We start from the raw sequence: 18166 nt of genomic DNA on the forward strand, positions 1-18166 counted from the left end.
TTACGAAATGTCTATGGGGAAATAAATGGCGGATGAAAATCTATGGTACAGTGCTGAAGCAGGAAGTAGGCGGTCACTTTGCATCACTATACAGTATATATAGCCTGTGTGTGTGTGTGCGCGCGCGCGTGCGCGTGTGCGCATGCGTGTGTTTGTGTGCGTGCCGTTTATGTGCATGCATGCATGCGTGTGTGCGTGCGTGCGTGTGTCTGCGACGCGTTCACCCTGACTGGGCTGATTGGGTCACATGGCTTGCCAGAGTGGAAGTGATGGATGCAGGGCTGGAACACACCTTCCCCCACACTTCCGCAGTTGAACTGCAGTGAAAGAAGGCCGGCATGGGAAGAGGATGTGGGCTCCAGCATATAGGGCTGCTACACAGAGGTTGTGGGCTCCAGCATATAGGGCTGCTACACAGAGGTTGTGGGCTCCAGCATATAGGGCTGCTACACAGAGGTTGTGGGCTCCAGCATGTAGGGCTGCTACACAGAGGTTGTGGGCTCCAGCATGTAGGGCTGCTACACAGAGGATGTGGGCTCCAGCATATAGGGCTGCTACACAGAGGTGGTTGTGGGCTCCAGCATATAGGGCTGCTACACAGAGGTTGTGGGCTCCAGCATATAGGGCTGCTACAGAGAGGTTGTGGGCTCCAGCATATAGGGCTGCTACACAGAGGATGTGGGCTCCAGCATATAGGGCTGCTACACAGAGGTTGTGGGCTCCAGCATATAGGGCTGCTACACAGAGGTTGTGGGCTCCAGCATATAGGGCTGCTACACAGAGGATGTGGGCTCCAGCATATAGGGCTGCTACACAGAGGTTGTGGGCTCCAGCATATAGGGCTGCTACACAGAAGTTGTGGGCTCCAGCATATAGGGCTGCTACACAGAGGATGTGGGCTCCAGCATATAGGGCTGCTACACAGAGGTTGTGGGCTCCAGCATATAGGGCTGCTACACAGAGGTTGTGGGCTCCAGCATATAGGGCTGCTACACAGAGGTTGTGGGCTCCAGCATATAGGGCTGCTACACAGAGGTTGTGGGCTCCAGCATGTAGGGCTGCTACAGAGAGATGATGGAGCCAAAGGCAGATAAGAGCAGGCGACCATGAGCGAGCGAGGGCAAAATGACATACCTGCCCGCCTGCTTTGCGAACATGTCATTATTCTTATTTGAGCATGGGTTATGCCGCCAGATGCTCCTCAAGCACAACAAGTGATGTGCCTATGTGAATCCTGGGTCCCTGAGTAGATTGAGAGTGCAGGTGCTGTCGATAGATGCATGGCCCCAGTCATCGTCTCAGGGAAGAGGGGGGGGGGGAGAAAGAAAGAAACAAATGCATCTCATTATTGCAGTGCGCGCCTCTGCAGTGCTCTGGGTAACCCATCACGGTCCACACAGATTCAATTGCTTCTTTTAAATCAGTTTGAAGCTGCAGCCACATCTCATCTGTCTCAATAGCAGACTAGCAGCCAATAGGGCCACTCTGCAACACAGCAACAGCTCCTCCTAGTGGCGGGGAGTTGGCCAGTAGGGGAGAGAGAGGCTGCCTGGATGGATGGAAGGCTGGTCCAGCTGTGTTTATCCACACATAAGCAGTGGGTTAACATGGGCATTCGGCGCTCGAGGTCTTCTGCTCGATGATGAGGTGATAAACAAAGATAATAGCTCTCCACTCCTCTCTCTCCTTCCTCTCGGCTCTCCTCTTGCAACCTGTACATTCAACTTTCCATTCTGGCCCCATCTCTCTCTGCTTCTCTGTCAAAGTCTTTCATCTCTCTCACACATGAACTTTTCCTTCCTTTACTTAGTTTCCAACTCCCTCTTCCGTCTCTGAACTCAGGCAGCCTTTGCAGTTGATCTCTGCTGGAAAAAAAACAACCTTAACAGTAACCTTAGTTTCTAATTCTGCAGGCTCACCCACTCACTGAAAGCTGGCACAACATTGGATTTGTTCCTTTTGCTCCACTCCATCAAGTTTGTGTAGTGTGTGCATGATTGAACTGATAGTCTCTTGGTAAAGAGAGAGGCTCACGGATCTGCTGAAATCTCTTTGATGATTTAGTTGGTGACAGATTTCTCAATTCACTGCCAAACAATTTCCTGTCCCTTGTGTTAAAAGCTACTTTTCTCCTGGAATCCCTGTTTATGGTCAGATGAAAGGAGTGTGGAGTAGAATATAGTGTGGAGAAGTGAAGGCTGCTTTGATCAGTCCAGAAAGCACTGATTTAGCTCGGGCTGATTTGAGAAGAGACGTGTTTGGCGTTTGCTATGATTAGCATTGGCTCGGTTAAGTTTCATCACCACTTCATCTCTGTATTCTCCTCTTGTCCACAATTTGTATTCCAACTCAAGCGAACATCAAAGCTCACTGTATAAATCACTCAAAACCTGACAGCATGACATCCCAGTCACTCCCACATGTTATATGAGCTTATTATCATATCCTTGAATAAACCCATCTGATTATGCATCTGTGATAACTTCCCAAACTGTTGTGATGAATGAATATGACCAAAGCTATGACATAGCTAAGAACTGAAGGCTAATAAGTTGTTCCATTGCATCATCAGTGCACAGCAAATCCTCCATTCCCGGTCATGGTGTGTGTGTGTGTGTGTGTCTCTCTGTCATGTTCTGTGCTGTTTCCCATTGGTGCAAGGTGGTGTTTTCAGGCCAAGATGACAGCAGCACTGAAAAAATGGCTTATATACTCTTTGATATTACCGCTGTGTTACTCTTGATCATGCAGTACCCCTTTCCAAGCCCTACTTTGAGGTGGACCTGGCAGCACCTTGGGTGGCAGGGAAGACGTACACAGTCACCTGCGTCGCCCCCGATGGCAAACCAGAGGCTGAAGTCACACTTTATAAAGGTGAGTCAGCCTTTCCACTATGCTACCATTACGTATGTCTAATGTTTAATTGTATGTTTAATAAGGTATATGCTATTTGCACCTGTATGTCAAATACGTCAAATTTAAAATGTTTAAGCACGTCTAAAGTATGCACATGACATGTGCACCTATGTGCAGTGAATATGCCACTGTCCCTAACTTGTCTTTTCACTATACTGCCTTATTGCTTGTTGTGTCTCTTGTTGTTTTTGCACTCATATGCCTTGTTATATTTGTACTATGTTGTAAACGGAGTCCACAGCACAAGAATTTCACACGTGATACTTGTACCATGGAGTGACAATAAAAATTTTGAATCTTGAATCTTGAATCTCAAGTTATGATCACATTACAGAAGTGTGACAGAGTGTGTCTGGCCACCATGGGAATAAAACATGGATTGAGAGTTTAAAAATCGTCAACAGTTGATTGGAGTGACAGGTTACAACAAAGGGTAATTAGCATTTCTCATACAGTCTATTCTGCATTGTGGCATCTCTGTAGATCAACACACCTTGAATTCCTCAACATAAAACAGTGCAGAGGATAAAATGAGAGTTCAGGGACAATTTCTTCTTCCACATTCTTCCAATAGCACAGTTGAAAGGAGCAGACTTTGTGTGGGAGGAAATAGCCTGAACATTTGAAATTCCAATTCCACTGTGTTTACAGTGCCACATGTACAGTGGGTATATCACACGTTTCCAGTAGTTTAGAATAATAGCCACTATTTTCTGTTTCTGCCTTTTTCTCCCAATTCACCCTTAGTATACTGTACCTTCCCTGGGGGGGTGGGAGTGAGAGAGAGAGAAAGAATGAATATATATAAATATACTAGGGCTGGGTATTGGCAAGGACCTCACGATACGATACGTATCACGATACATGGGTCGCGATACGATTGTATCATGAGACATTGCGATACAATACATATTGTTATATTGTTACATATTATATTGCAACACACTGTGTACCACCTAGGTAGTGTAATAATATGTACTGTACATCACTTCATATTGATAACTTAGTGGACAAATTGAGTCAAAACTACTGAGTGTTGAGTGTGTTACTGAACGCACTGAAATAAAAAGTATTCTTATTGTGTCACTGAACACACGGCTGTGCAAAAAAAATCGATATGGTGATATATCACGATATTTTTCTGAAATTTTTCGATACAGTATTGCGGAAAAAATTATCGCGATATATTGCCGTAGCGATTTTATTGCACAGCCCTAAAATATACCAACATAACACTCTGATATTTACCACTGCACAGGAGAATGACACTACTTCAGCAATCACCTCTGATGATCACTTAGGCAATGTCATCACTCTCTCTCTCTCTCTCTCTCTCTCTGAGGATAGATAGATAGATAGATAGATAGATAGATAGATAGATATATAGATAGATAGATAGATAGATAGTAGTCAGGTTCCTAATGTTCTGATTTCAACCTTCGTTCAAAATTTTTGGAGAGTTTGTAAACTATACATTTTTGGAAAGCTTAGAGTGTGACGAAACCCAAAACCAATGTTGCCATTTTTTTCAAAGTCTCTATGGTCACCATCTTGGCCTTTCAAAATGGCGACCACCGAAATTAAACGCCTGCACTGGAAACCCCTATATGGCCCAGCAATGTTATTTCCTATAATCTTTTATGACTGAAATGTCATCTATAGGCCTAGTGGATGAAATTAAAAGTGGTTTCTAAAAGTTGCATCTTGAGCAATTTGAGTAATTAGCATAATGAGCTAATTAATCGCCAAATCGCTAAAATTTTGCTTCAAGTTAACCTAGAAAGGCGATCTAAGAGTCCAAGTCCATGTTTGTCATGTCCAGAAATGCATCTATTACCATAGTGCAGACATGCAACATTTCCTAATTTGCATGATTTGCATAAGGTATGTAAAAATTAGGTCACAATTAGGAAATGGCTAGATCTTTCACTTTTAGTCATCTTAGAATGATGATCTTTCTTTGATATTGGGTCACCATATACTGATACGCTTGGACAAGACTGCCACGGTGGCGTATATCAATCGCCAGGGCGGTGTCTGGTCGCAGGCCTTGAACGAACTAGCGACGGACATCCACGAGTGGGCTCGTGTTCACGTGCTATCCCTGTCGGCGGCCCACATTCGGGGCCACCTCAACCTGGGCGCAGACTTGTTGCGGGGCAACCTGCACAACTCAGAATGGGTTCTCCACCCACAGGTGGTGGAACAAATTTGGGCCAAGTTCGGTCGAGCTGGCGTCGATCTCTTCGCATCGCGGCACGCACACCATTGCCCCCAGTGGTTCTCTGTCATCGGGGACGACCCACCGTTGGGCCACTGCCGCACGTCTGGCCGGGGGAGGCCCTCTACGCGTTCCCCCAATCCCCCTGATCCCACAGGTGCTAGCCAGGGTGAGGCAGCAGGGCCTGCAGCTCATTCTGGTAGCCCCACATTGGCCGTCGCAGATCTGGTTCGCGGACCTGATTGCTCTGGCGCAGGAGGCTCCGTGGCTGTTGCCACGTCGAGTGGACCTACTGTCGCAGGCAGGCGGGGAGATTCTGCACCCTTCCCCACACAAGTGGAAGTTGGCAGCTTGGTTCCTGAAGGGGAACGGTTGTTAGCCCAGGGCCTACCGATGAACGTGGTACAGACCATACAGAGCGCTAGAGCTAGCTCCACTCGTGCACAGTATACTCACAAGTGGCAGTCCTTCGCGCGCTGGTGTGCGGAAAAGGACCTGGATCCAGTGTATTATGGCATACAGTGCATTCTCTGCTTCCTCCAAGGCCTGTACGAAGCGGGCCAGTCGCCACAGTCCCTCAAAGTATACTTGGCCGCAATCTCTGCCTGCCACATGGAGACTGAGGGCAAGACAGTGGGAAGCCTGTCTTTGGTTTCTCGCTTTATGAAGGGCGTCCGCAAGCTTCGCCCCCATACGAGGAGCGTCTTCCCTAAATGGGACTTGGTTATGGTGTTGGAGGGTCTCTCGGGCCCTCCCTTCGAACCGATTGACACAATCAGTCTGAAACACCTTTCGCTGAAGACGGCATTGCTGCTAGCTTTGTCTTCCGGCAAGAGTTGGTGACTTGATTGCCCTGTCGGTGCAACAGTCATGCATGGTGTTCTCTGATGATGAGCGCAGGGTCACGCTTCGCCCCAACCCCGCTTACCAGCCCAAGAACATTAGGGCCGGGTTCAGGTCTATGACCATAGATCTGGTAGCGTTTAACCCTCCTTACTCGGATCCAATGGAGGAGAGGAGACTCCAGGCGCTTTGCCCCGTACGGGCGCTTCTAGCCTATGTGAATATGACGCGCACATTGCGCACTTCTAACCAGCTCTTGGTGTGCCATGGAGCTCAGGCTTTAGGTAAGCCTCTGTCCAAGGAGCGCTTGTCGCATTGGATAGTTGAGGCCACTAACCTACTCTGCCGTTGGGAAGATTCCACCGGAGGGCATTAAAGCTCACTCTATGCGGGGTGTTGCTTCATCTTGGGCGCGATTGCGCGGTGTATCGGTAGAGGACATGTGTGCTGTGGCATCATGGTCAACCCACGACACCTTCTTGAGGTATTATAGCTTGGACGTGGTAGGCACAACGTTCGCTCACACCGTCTTATCTTCTTCCCGTGCGCTATGCCATGACGGCCCTTTTTCGTCCGAAGGTCGCACCGCGGTGCTTCGTTGCAGCAAGGACGGTTGTAGGTAGCATTAGTAAAACGTAGGGGTTGTGCAACAACCCAGGTTTTACGAGTGAAAGCGAGAGCTCTCACTATCCAGCCTTGCTGTCCGGGTATATACTTGGCTCAATGTTGAATGCTTGGAGTGGGGTTCCCTGTCTGGCGGGCCGCTACAAAATGGCTGACGGTCGCATCCAATCACAGACAGGGTTCGGCCAGGTGATGCCTTCAGGAGCGGCTGCGGTGTTCCACGTCACGTCACGTCACCTGGGTGGTTCGAAAGGTTAACTTTTATGGAATAAAAGGTAAGAGCATTCAAGTCTGTGCACTATGCGTGCTAAAGTACGGAAGCTTTCAGATGACTCCAGAGTAATGGAGGAACAACAGAAATGCTTGGCTAGGTTTGTGTGTGCTGCCTACTGCCCAAAAGGAAGAAACATTAAGAAACATTCCAGAGCTGCATTGGCACATGTTCTGCAAGTATATGGCAGAGAGTTAAAGGCTACCACCTACAGAGGGTGCCTTGAAAAAGCACATTGATAGGGTACATGTGCAAGCTCATGTTTGGGGACAGGCAAGCGTTGAGCAGCAAGTACCTTTAAATCCTCTAAAAAATGGCTACTTCAAGGCTGATAAAGGCCAGTTAAGACCCACTACCACTGATGTACTACCAGCTCCTGAGTCCAACATTGAAATGGTGAGATGCCGCTGCAAAGGAGATTGTTCAACACAAAGATGCTCCTGTAGGAAGAGAAACTTACAATGCACTGACCTTTGCCTTTGCAGTACACAATGTGAGAACAATGAGGATTCAAGATCTGAAAACCGGGATTCAGATGGCAGTGATGCTGAAGATCTTGAATTAGATGGGTTTTTAACTAACAGAAGTTAGTTATAATTGCAAATGATGAATTTCAATATGCCTTGACGTACAGAGATCTTTGTTACAATCCATTTGTTATGGATGCTTGAATTCAAATTATAAATATATTTACTTTATATTATATCCAATTGATTTTCCTTCCCTTTTTCCTTAAAGTGTTTTGAACATTTGTCGTTTTTAAAATCCAAAATGGAATTGACTAAAGCCAAAATATAGATGTCCATTTCAGCCTAATCATATAATTTATGCTAATTATGCTAATGAACAAAGGTTGCATGATTTAGTTATGGCAAGACATTAATTTCTAGACATCAAAACATAGACTTAGACTCTAAGATAATCGTTCTAAGTTGCCCAAAACAGAAGATTTCCTGATTGTTACCTTTTTTTAACCAAATCTATACTAATTATGCTAATTAGGAAAGGTTGCATGACTGCACTATGGCAATAGATGAATTCCTGCACATAACAAACATGGAGTTAGACTCTTAGATCATCTTTCTAAGTTAACTGGAAGCAAAGTTATAGCCATTTTCCAGTTTTCGGCAATTAATTGGCTCATTATGTGAATTACTCAAATTTCTCAACATGCAACTCTTAGCAACCAAGTTCAATTTCATTCACTAGGCCTATAGATGACATTCCATTCATAAAAGCTCATAGGAAACTACATTGCTGGGTCATATAGGGATTTCCAGTGCAGGTGTTTAATTTTGGTGGTCGCCATTTTGAAAGGCCAAGATGGCCACCATAGTGACTTTGAAAAAAATGGCAACATTGGTTTTGGGTTTCGTCACACTCTAAGCTTTCCAAAAATGTATAGTTTACAAACTCTCCAAAAAAATTTAACGAAAATACATAAGGACCTGGACTATAGGTAGATAGATAGGTAGATAGATAGATAGATAGGTAGATAGATAGATAGATAGATAGATAGATAGATAGATAGATAGATAGATAGATAGATAGATAGATAGATAGATAGAAATAAATACTGTATCTATTTCACCATGTGTATCACGTAAACATCACTCTCAGGGCGGGTCCTTGGTTCGGGCCAGAGAAGAGGATGATACATTGTTTCGTTTTTCAGCTGGTTCGGTTTGCGTTCACAAGGCCAAAATCCACTAGTCCTGCCCACACGGACCAAAGTCACGTGGGCAGAAATCTTGTTCTGTTTATCCACCTTATTTTTGTGAGGCTCCGCTGTAAAATAATTCTGGGAGCAATATCCGGACTAGAACGTGAGCAGCTGTGTGTTTACGCTGGCTTTACGCTGCCTGGATACTACTCTGCACTGTATGAGCGAGAAGCGCCCGGCTAGCGGGGTAATCTGCACTGCAGCCCATGACATGCAGCGCGTGCCTCCTCACATCGCATTTCCTTGTTGAACTCCGACGTTAAAAGTTTGCCCGTTACAAAATAACACTAGTTTTGGGAATGTAGCCTAATAGTGTTTTCTATCACATCCGCTAACCTGTTGCTCGTTGAACAAGTCGGCATTTATCAGCTCAGCTGCAACGTTTCCAGACAGGTACATAGACGGGCTGTGTTGTGTCAAGCTAGACGTAGTCTCTCCCCAGACTCAAATATTACGTTGAATCGCTGTGCTCCGCATACTACATATGCGTATGCGGAGCACAGCGACTAGTCCGGGTGGGGTTCACACCAGAAATGGGCCGCTCCAGAGTTCGCTTGAGAGCAGACCGAGACCACCTCTCACAGGCGAACCAGAGCCGCGGTTTTTAGTCCGCACCAGAGTTCGAGTAGGAGCGTTCACACCGACCCTATGGACCGTACTAAAGGGGAAAGGTCCGATAGACCGGACTAAACAAGGCTGGTGTGAACCCGCCCTCACTCATTCTTACACACAGGCATAGCATGCACACATTTACAGACAATATTCTTCCTTTTCTGTCCTCCCCCCCATTGTGTCTTTCAGACGGAGTGGAGCTGACAGGTGCAGAGTCTTCCACCAGGTCTGGCTCAAAGGATAAGCTCCTGAACACGCATGCTGAAGTAACGTATGTGTCGGCCTGCCTGCCAGACCCATTCTCCTCAGCGACCTGCTCAATCTGTCCCAGTCTGTCTTCCTTTCTTCTATCTCTTGTTTTCACAGCCCTCTTATTTTTCTCTTTCTGTCTTAGTGAGTGTAATGAATGTCTACACACACTGTGTGAGTGAATTACCTTTTGTCAAAGACACAAAATTACATTTCAGCAGCAAGATAGATCCAATCCTTGCTGGTTCACCAGGTGCCTATATACATTAAACAGGGCCATAGATGAGTTTAATCCTGCCTGTCTCCTCTATTTCAAAGATAATAACCTCTTGTCATATTCAGAGATAACATTGGTACTGAGGTGCTGCTGCGCTGTCTTAAGCAATATATAAGCAATATTTATGCACCTTCCTCCTATTTGCATTGAGCCTATATGCCACTGGGCCATGTCCAGGTGTGATAGACATAGCAGCACTGTCATTTGACATTGAGGACATAGCCCAGAAACAGTGAAGTGGGCTGACAATAATTCCAGGTTATTGCTGGTGGTTGGTTGTCCAGTACGTCAGGGGACTTGTTAGTGAACCTTAAACCCCTGACACACACAGCCCATAATCGGCGGTCGGCAAAGTGAGTCTGGGCTGTCGGTGAGCGTCTTTGCTGTCTGTCCCACACTCCCGCACCATTGTACATGTCGGCGGCTTTATTGATTGGCCGATGCTACATGCTGAATCGGCGTCAGGGAGTCAGTGAAAGAAATCACTCTGATTGGCTGGTCAGCTGGTTAAGTGAAGCAGTGCAGGAGAAGAGAGGGCACGCACAAAACGTTCTTCTCACTTTTCAACTATATCTCATCCGATGATTCCAATACACAAATATCTTTACACAGACGTGACCGAAAGCCTCTTGATCATGTCACTGTATGGTATCACCCATTTACAGTAGTGTGGTTTCTCCTTATTTTTCACATCAGCCTCTTCCTTTCTTCTTCCAGAAGCAAAAGACCAGGCGGGCTGACAACGCCAGTGCCATCTGCAACTTTTTATCAGACATATATTCTCCATTTAGTGGGGCGGCATAGCTCAATATATGAGACCAATGGTTCATTTTGTGATAAAAGCAGCACATTTTGCAGATGTGTTCAGATATATATTCTGGGAAAAAAATGGATATTGGGGCATCGCAAATTTGCCCCCTGGTGGCCGTGGCAGACATTTTTCAAAATGGCCACCATCGATTTGTCAATTATTTACTGTCCCATTGGACACACATGCAATACCAGACATAATATAGATCCTAGTAAGCCTGAGAACCAAATAGAAATACCGGTACTCATTTGAAATTACATGGACTTTTACAAAGTAATTGGTCATTTCATTATATTCTGTGTGTACATTATAGGCCTATTAGTGTGGCTATTGTTCATTTTGTGATAAAAGTGCCAAATTTGCCACAGAAATAGCTTAACACATTCAGTGCCACAGCGCTTCAGTAAAATTGTCTGGAGCCTGTGCCAGATTCACTTCCATTCAGTTGAAAACAGCTATAGAATTTTTTCTATTATGGCTATATTAACGGGGCTGGACTTTAATGAAACATTGAACACTCCTGCTTCTTCCAAAGAAGAAATTTTGTTTCTAGACAGTTCCATTATGAAATTACAGCCTCTCAAAAAAGTGCACTTTCAAGGGTTTTCTGTCGTTTTTTTTTTCTTTCCAAGATATAGCCCCTTTTATGAATACCTTTTGCACCCTAATTTCGAGCACATTCACTGACTCTGGCTGGTGTTTTCTGATGTGGTGGCGTGTGGTGTGGTTTCTGTGCAGCCACACACCCCTCTCCCCCCCCCCCCCCCCCCTCTCCACCTCTGAGCTGCGGGCTCCTCCCACACGCACAGAGTTTGCTTTCTCGACTCTGTTTTTGCCCCGGACAGATCCCAGCTTTGCTGCGCGCATCATTTCCTTGATGGGCATCAAGGAAATGATGCGCGCTGGCAAACGCGACTGAACGAAAAGGCTTGGCCCGTTCGGCTTCGGATGCTGGCTTTCTAGGAAATCGTGTGGAGATAGATAGAAGCATAAGAGCTCAGTTGTGAGCGCGGATGCAGCCGAGCCCACTCTCGCTGTAGACGGAGCAATATATACGGCTCTGGCATAAAGCATGCATCGGTTTCCACGGCTTTCTCCGCTGTCTCCTGTACAAAGTAAAGGATCTGAGGTGGGTGGAGCAGCTCCTGTGACGATGTTTAAGGTGGCGCCGTGTGATCCCTTGAAGGGATTCATGCTCACTGGCTGGGTACGACCTTAAACAGCAGAATTATGGAATAATATGAATTATGATTTTAGGACGTCCACAGACGTCCTTGGCACTGAACGTTACTTTTTTTTAGGACGTGCACAGACGTCCTTGGCACTGAATGTGTTAATATCTGTAGAAGACATCTGGATATTGGGGCATTGCAGATTGGCATTTCTATGACCATTTTCAAAAATGGCCACCAGCCGTAGCTCAACATATGAGACCAATCGTTCATTTTGTGATATAAGCACCAAATTTTGCAGATATGTTCATAGATATATTCTGAACAAAACTGGATATTGGAACATCGCAAATTTGCCCCTTGGTGGCCGTGGCACACATTTTTCAAAATGGCCACCATCAATTTGTCAACATTTCCTATTCCAATGGACACACATGCAATACCAGACATAATATAGATCCTAGTAAGCCTGAGAACCAAATACAAATACTCATTCAAAATTATATGGACTTTGACAAAGTAATTGGTCACTTCATTATATTTTGTGTGTACATTATACGCCTATTAGTGTGGCTATTGTTCATTTAGTGTTAAAAGTGCCAAATTGGGCACAGAAATAGCTTAATATACATAGAACACATCTGGCTATCTAGACATCTGTAGGGGAATACTCACACACACACACACACACACACACACACACACACACACACACACACACACACACACACACACACACACACACACACACACACTATTATAGGCTACTTGAATATTGGGGGGAAGTATCCTTTATCTCACCCTGTTGTATCTTTGCTTTCGTCATGACACTATACAAGAAGTAACACAAATTACATGGTATAACAATTGACACGATTTTGCGTCACTCCATCCGTGGCTGTACCCCATCTAGCCACAACCCAGGGATGCCTGCCGCCGCGGTGGCCACACGCCGCACGTGGTCCTGGGACGAATTTGCCCTTGTTAGCTTTGTGTTGCCTGATGTGAACCTTTCTTTTCTTCCCTTCCTCTTCTCCGTTTTCCCTTCCACAGGGTCACGGCTCTGAGCTCTGACAACGGGAGGCAGCTGGCATGTCACGCCGGGAGCCCCGCCCTCGCCCGGGCTCTGGAGACCACAGTGACCATGAGGGTGTACTGTGAGTGTCTCGACCTGTCTGGAACACACCCAACCCCATCCCACCCTCACCTCCACCCCCCCCAAACCCCACCCCAACCTCACCTCCACCCCACCACAAACACAAACACACACTGACCCAACCGCAGGGAGGCCCAAGGGTATGCGGCCTTGTGTGCTCAGTCTGTGTTAGCAGTCCAAGGAGAAATGTTCAACCTGAGACTCACACCTGCTGCGGAAAAGCACTGAATGTGGCTGCCCACTGGTCACAACGCTGCCCCCGGAGGACAGAGATTGATACGACAACAGGAGACCATTGGTTCCCAAACTGGCTCGGCCTGGTGGTCCGCCAGAGAATTGTTTTTATTTGTTTTTCTGTTTTTTTTAATACAGACAACAGTTTTTACATAATATACACATTAATGCTGAGGAGTATCCGGCTTGGGCCTATTTGTTTGTTTATTATTTATTAGTTTATTTGTCAACACGCATATACAATAAGACATTAAACCCCATAGGGGAAGAGATGCACTGTAACAGATTTAGCCATAGGCTCATTTCCATCTGGAGTCCCTGGGCAGGTGGTTTCAGAAACCATTCAGAGTTAAGAAAACACAATAGAATACATAAAGTGAAAACATGCAATATCCTACTGAGCAAAAAGAAGGACCTGCAATTAAACAGGTACTAACAGTACACATTCAAATATGGAAAGGGCATTGGTTAGTACAAAAGATCACAAGATAAAATAATATGGACAATAAAGTAAAATAAATATATATAAAAAAACATCCAGATACCAGACAGCAGCAGGCAACAGTATAGAAGTATAGAATATACGAGTATAGAATACATACTGTACATGCATACATCTATACAGATTCCAAAAATAAAACACCACACACACACACACACACACACACACACACACACACACACACACACACACACACACACACACACACACACACACACCAGACAGTACCACCATGTGGTTAGTGCTGGCAACACTGGTTGCTCAGGAACCACTTCTTAGCTTCACGGGAGAAACTATTGTAGGTTGGAAAGTTCTTTATATTACTGGGTAACTTATTCCACTCCTTTATTGCTTTAAAGGAGAAAGCAGTCTTCGCGAATACAGACTTTCTCAGAGGATTTTAGGAAATAATTATCGCGATATTTGGGAAATATCACAATTTTGAATTTCCTTTTAGAGGCTGTAGTGGGCTCAGTTTTAAAGCCAGGGTGAAGTTTCTGGTATCATATGAAACTATAATACCTAAGGCATCAAATGGTACCCAAGTCATGCTAGCTTGTCAGGAAGGTGGCTAAATAACACTCCAAATTTAGGCCAACTTTTGGTGAGGGGGAAAAAACTAGGGGTGGGAATCACAAGTTTGATCACGATGCGAGCCGATATCGATTAATTTGACAACGATGCGATTTCTGCCGATATCACAAAGTCTGCCACTATCATGCAATTTGATTCGATTCAGGGGGCTGCGATCGATATTAGACGATATGCCCCATGATATGTCCACAATCAGTTAAACAATCAGTTAGAAAAAAAAGCAACTAAAATATCATTTGACAATTTTATTGTTGATCTCTTAGACATTTAAATTAAAAACAATCTATTCTTTTTAATAAAGCATCATTTTTATTTCTTTTATGGCGGGTCATAGCGATTAATATCGATGTTTTCACTGTGGATCGATGCAGTTGGATCGTTGATCATCTTGCCACCCCTAGAAAAAACCTTTTCAATGGGGTCCTCTTTTTCACAGACTAATGTGTGTGGGTGTGGTTGTGGGTGCGTCCGTTTTGAGCCAGTAGCCTTATATTGTTATTTAGCCTTTCTGCTGCTATTTCATGGTTAAATCAGTTAATTTTATTTCATAGGGGGAACAAATTTGCTATAGATGGTTTTCACGGTCCTGCTCACAGCTCTAATGTCCTGTACTAGCAAACACTGCAACAGGAAGTGACCTGGGATTTAATTTAGAATGTTTTTGTTCTCAAGTTAAAACCGTTTATACGCAGTGGAAGTGGTCCCCCCGGAAATTTGGTTTGGTACTTGGTCTGAAAAGTTTGGGAACCAGCTGCTTTAGACTACGGCACTCTGCCTACTCGGTGGTAAACAGTGTAAAATCATACACTGCCGGCATAAGATTTGAATAAGTTTAGTTTACATTTACTACTCTAATAATTACGATCATTTACGATCATTTCATAGATGCCTCAAGTCTTATTTCTCCAATGTTAAACAAAACGCATAACCCAAACATTAGACTAAGTGAGAATGATTATAATAATGAGGCTTCAAGAGCAAGTATTATTTTACAATGTAATCATAATGACTAATATGTGAAGTTACAGCACAGCCACATTGATAATAATGGATTATACAAAACAACCCGCAACTTTTACGATCATCAGCTCAAATTAATTTAGAATCCACTGAGGCAGGAGTGGGGGGGGGGATAGGTTACTGTATATTGCTTTATCTTTCATGTTTGTGTCACAAACCCTTTGAAGTTATATAACGTAAGTTTACATACATGCTGTTTCTCCACATTTGGTCTTGCTGTTTTTCTCGTGTGACATGGCAATATAGTGCCGCAGGAATGAGTGTGGAAGGAAGTATACTTCCGGGTTTGTCAGGGGAAAAGTGAATGGGGTCTTAGAATGGGGATTTCATGAAATAAGGTCTGTGGTTAACAACATTTTATGAGAACGCGAATTTGGGTTCAGCAGAATAATCTTCACAAACGTTAATACGTTTTATGACTTTTGGAACGTAAATGCGTTTTTTTTACACACATTTTAAAAAAACTTTTCAAAAGCCATAAAAGTGATAACGTTTGTGAAGACTATCCTGCTGAACCCAAATTCGCGTTCTCATAAACTTTTGTTAACCACAGATTATTTGTTTCAGTTAAGTGAAATCCCCGTTCTATAACCCCATAGACTTTTGTACTGACGAACCAAAATGGCGGCAATTTCTGCTTAAGCTTGCAAAAATATGTCATCGCTGTGGTACTCTATGCAACAATATGAGCTAGTGTTGTTGAATACATAAACTGTGTGACACCCCAGCTAACTGTTTACCAGGTCTTGCATTTCCTTTTCTCCAGACTGTGTTGTTGATCAGTTGAAGTCATTGATTGTTTAGGCCTGAGAGTCTGCCCACCTGCTTCTCCTGGGCCTAAATCATGTTGTTGATTAAAGTGGAGCAGTGAACACAGTAGTGCCTCTCCCTCCAGCTCTGCTGCCACCACCCCCGTATTCTCCACAGCTTAGGCTGACTAGACACCTTCATGTTGTCTCTATCTAGACTGTTTTAAACGCCACCAATAACGGTGAACACTCCTCCTCCTCGCTATCTTCTCTGCTCTGTGCAGCGGGGCTCTATGCGCTAAGTGCTAATGTTGCAGAACGTCCAGGGACCACCGCGGCAGGCTTACTCAGCACACCGGCCCATCACAGCCAGCCCAGCGCGGTGGCCATTTTCAGCCAGCCAGATTGTTAGCAAGGTGGCAATTTGTCACGCTGGCCCAGGGTCTGCAGCCCCCGCTCTCTGAAACTGATTGCAGCAATAACAAAAGACCCGTCGTCCCCTCGTTTATTTTACCGCCTATATTTTATTCAAGGAGGCTGTAATTTATTCATATTCCAACGTTGCCTTATGACTGTTTAAACATCTGTTATTTTGCTTTATGGACTGGATCCAGCTCGCTGCTCCCCTCATACCTAATGCTTTCATCAGATCTACACCTCTTATCCCACGGTCGTGTTGAATGGGCCCAATTTATTGGCCCTGTCTCAATAAAATAGGGAAGCTCCCTACTCAATTGAAAAGAGTGTTCCTCTCATCTCAGTTTGTATTCTTTACTCTTCTCTTCCTTTAATATCCTTTCTATCCTATTGGTGGTCACTCTATTGGTGGTCACTCTATTGGTGGTCACTCTATTGGTGGTCCCTCTATTGGTGGTCACTCTATTGGTGGTCACTCCGTCCCCTTCTTTCCCCGAGTAGCTTCATCACTCCATTTTTCCTCCTCACCTTTTTTTCATCACTTTTCCATCACCCTCCTAGAGTAGAGTAGAGTAGAGTAAATCTTTATTTATCCCCCCTGGGGCAATTCATATGCAGCATAACAAAAATAATTTGAATTTAAAAACATACAAGACATAAAACAGTAAAAAAAAAAGTAGGGATGTCTTAAAACAGTATGTTTAAAAGGACAGGAAAACCATGCACGTTGTAACAGTAAATAAAAGGGGCATGAAGTAGGCTACTATTCAATTCAACAGTTCAGACAGCGAATAGCCTCAGGAACAAAAGAATGGCTGTATCTGTTCCTGCAACAGCGGGGCATCCTATACCTGCGCCCAGAAGGAAGGAGGGAAAACTCAGGGTAAAGAGGGTGCTGTGGGTCACGTAGGACACCCTGTGCCTTCCTGAGAACCCTCTTATATAGAAGACAGGTCATTCAAGTTGCAGCCAGCTGCGGCGGAAGGGGGGGCTAGAGGGGGCTTGAGCCCCCCCCTAAAATTAGCCAAGCCCCCCCCTAAGCCCCCCCTGGAAATTTCTTTGGAACAAAAACTTAATTTATAACAACTAAACTAGATACTATATATATATACTAATACATATATACTAATACACAAATATTCTGAAGTTTATTCTAAAAATATCAATTAATTAAAAAAATAATCCACTGATCGATGTATTGGTGCTCTGTTCATCAATAGTAGAAGTGAAAATTCCCAGCCTCCTTGAACACAGCATTTACACACCCCCGTGGCTGGCTGGCTGCGTCTGACCCATGCGCTGCACCGGGCCGGCCCATTTTTTATAGAGGGGTTCTCCCCCTACTGGCAAGTGATTATGACATGGTGTGAGAGAATGACCTCCCCTCTGCTCTGCTCAAAGCATGGAATTTATATTTGATATACATAATGGCTTTGTTAAGACTGTGTTGCCTACTGTGCTGTTGGGTTTTTTGGCCGCCATGCCGTGCTCATGCGTGTGGTGTGAATGTGTTTCAGTGTTTGTATAGTTAGAGTCTTATTTCATGACGTGTGCGCTTCATGTACAGTACAAGGACGATGTGCTGCCTTGTGGCGCCGGGCAGTTGTGTCGGGGATGGCGTTTCTCTGAGGCATGTGAAGCTGCTGTATGCATATCAAACCTATTGGACTGTTGCTGACTGTTACATAACTGTTGTTCTCCCATGAAAGTTTGTTGTTTTAGATCACAACTTCTGCGTGGGAAGTGGGCGCCTCTTTCAGGCCCCGTTTGTGTGC

General features: G+C 44.8%; 1 protein-coding gene across 1 annotated transcript in view; it reads left to right on the forward strand.

Moving 5' to 3' along the window:
• nphs1 (NPHS1 adhesion molecule, nephrin) overlaps window positions 1-18166 on the forward strand; it is a gene marked incomplete at its 3' end in the record, with an annotated part of 130702 nt that overhangs the window by 38807 nt on the left and 73729 nt on the right. The window contains 3 exon segments of the mRNA XM_083648232.1: window positions 2752-2874; window positions 9400-9481; window positions 12773-12876. Of these exon segments, the coding sequence (XP_083504358.1) occupies window positions 2752-2874; window positions 9400-9481; window positions 12773-12876 (309 nt within the window).

The sequence above is a fragment of the Poromitra crassiceps genome, assembly GCF_964638095.1.
Source record: "Poromitra crassiceps genome assembly, chromosome: 1".
NCBI lineage: Eukaryota > Metazoa > Chordata > Actinopteri > Beryciformes > Melamphaidae > Poromitra > Poromitra crassiceps.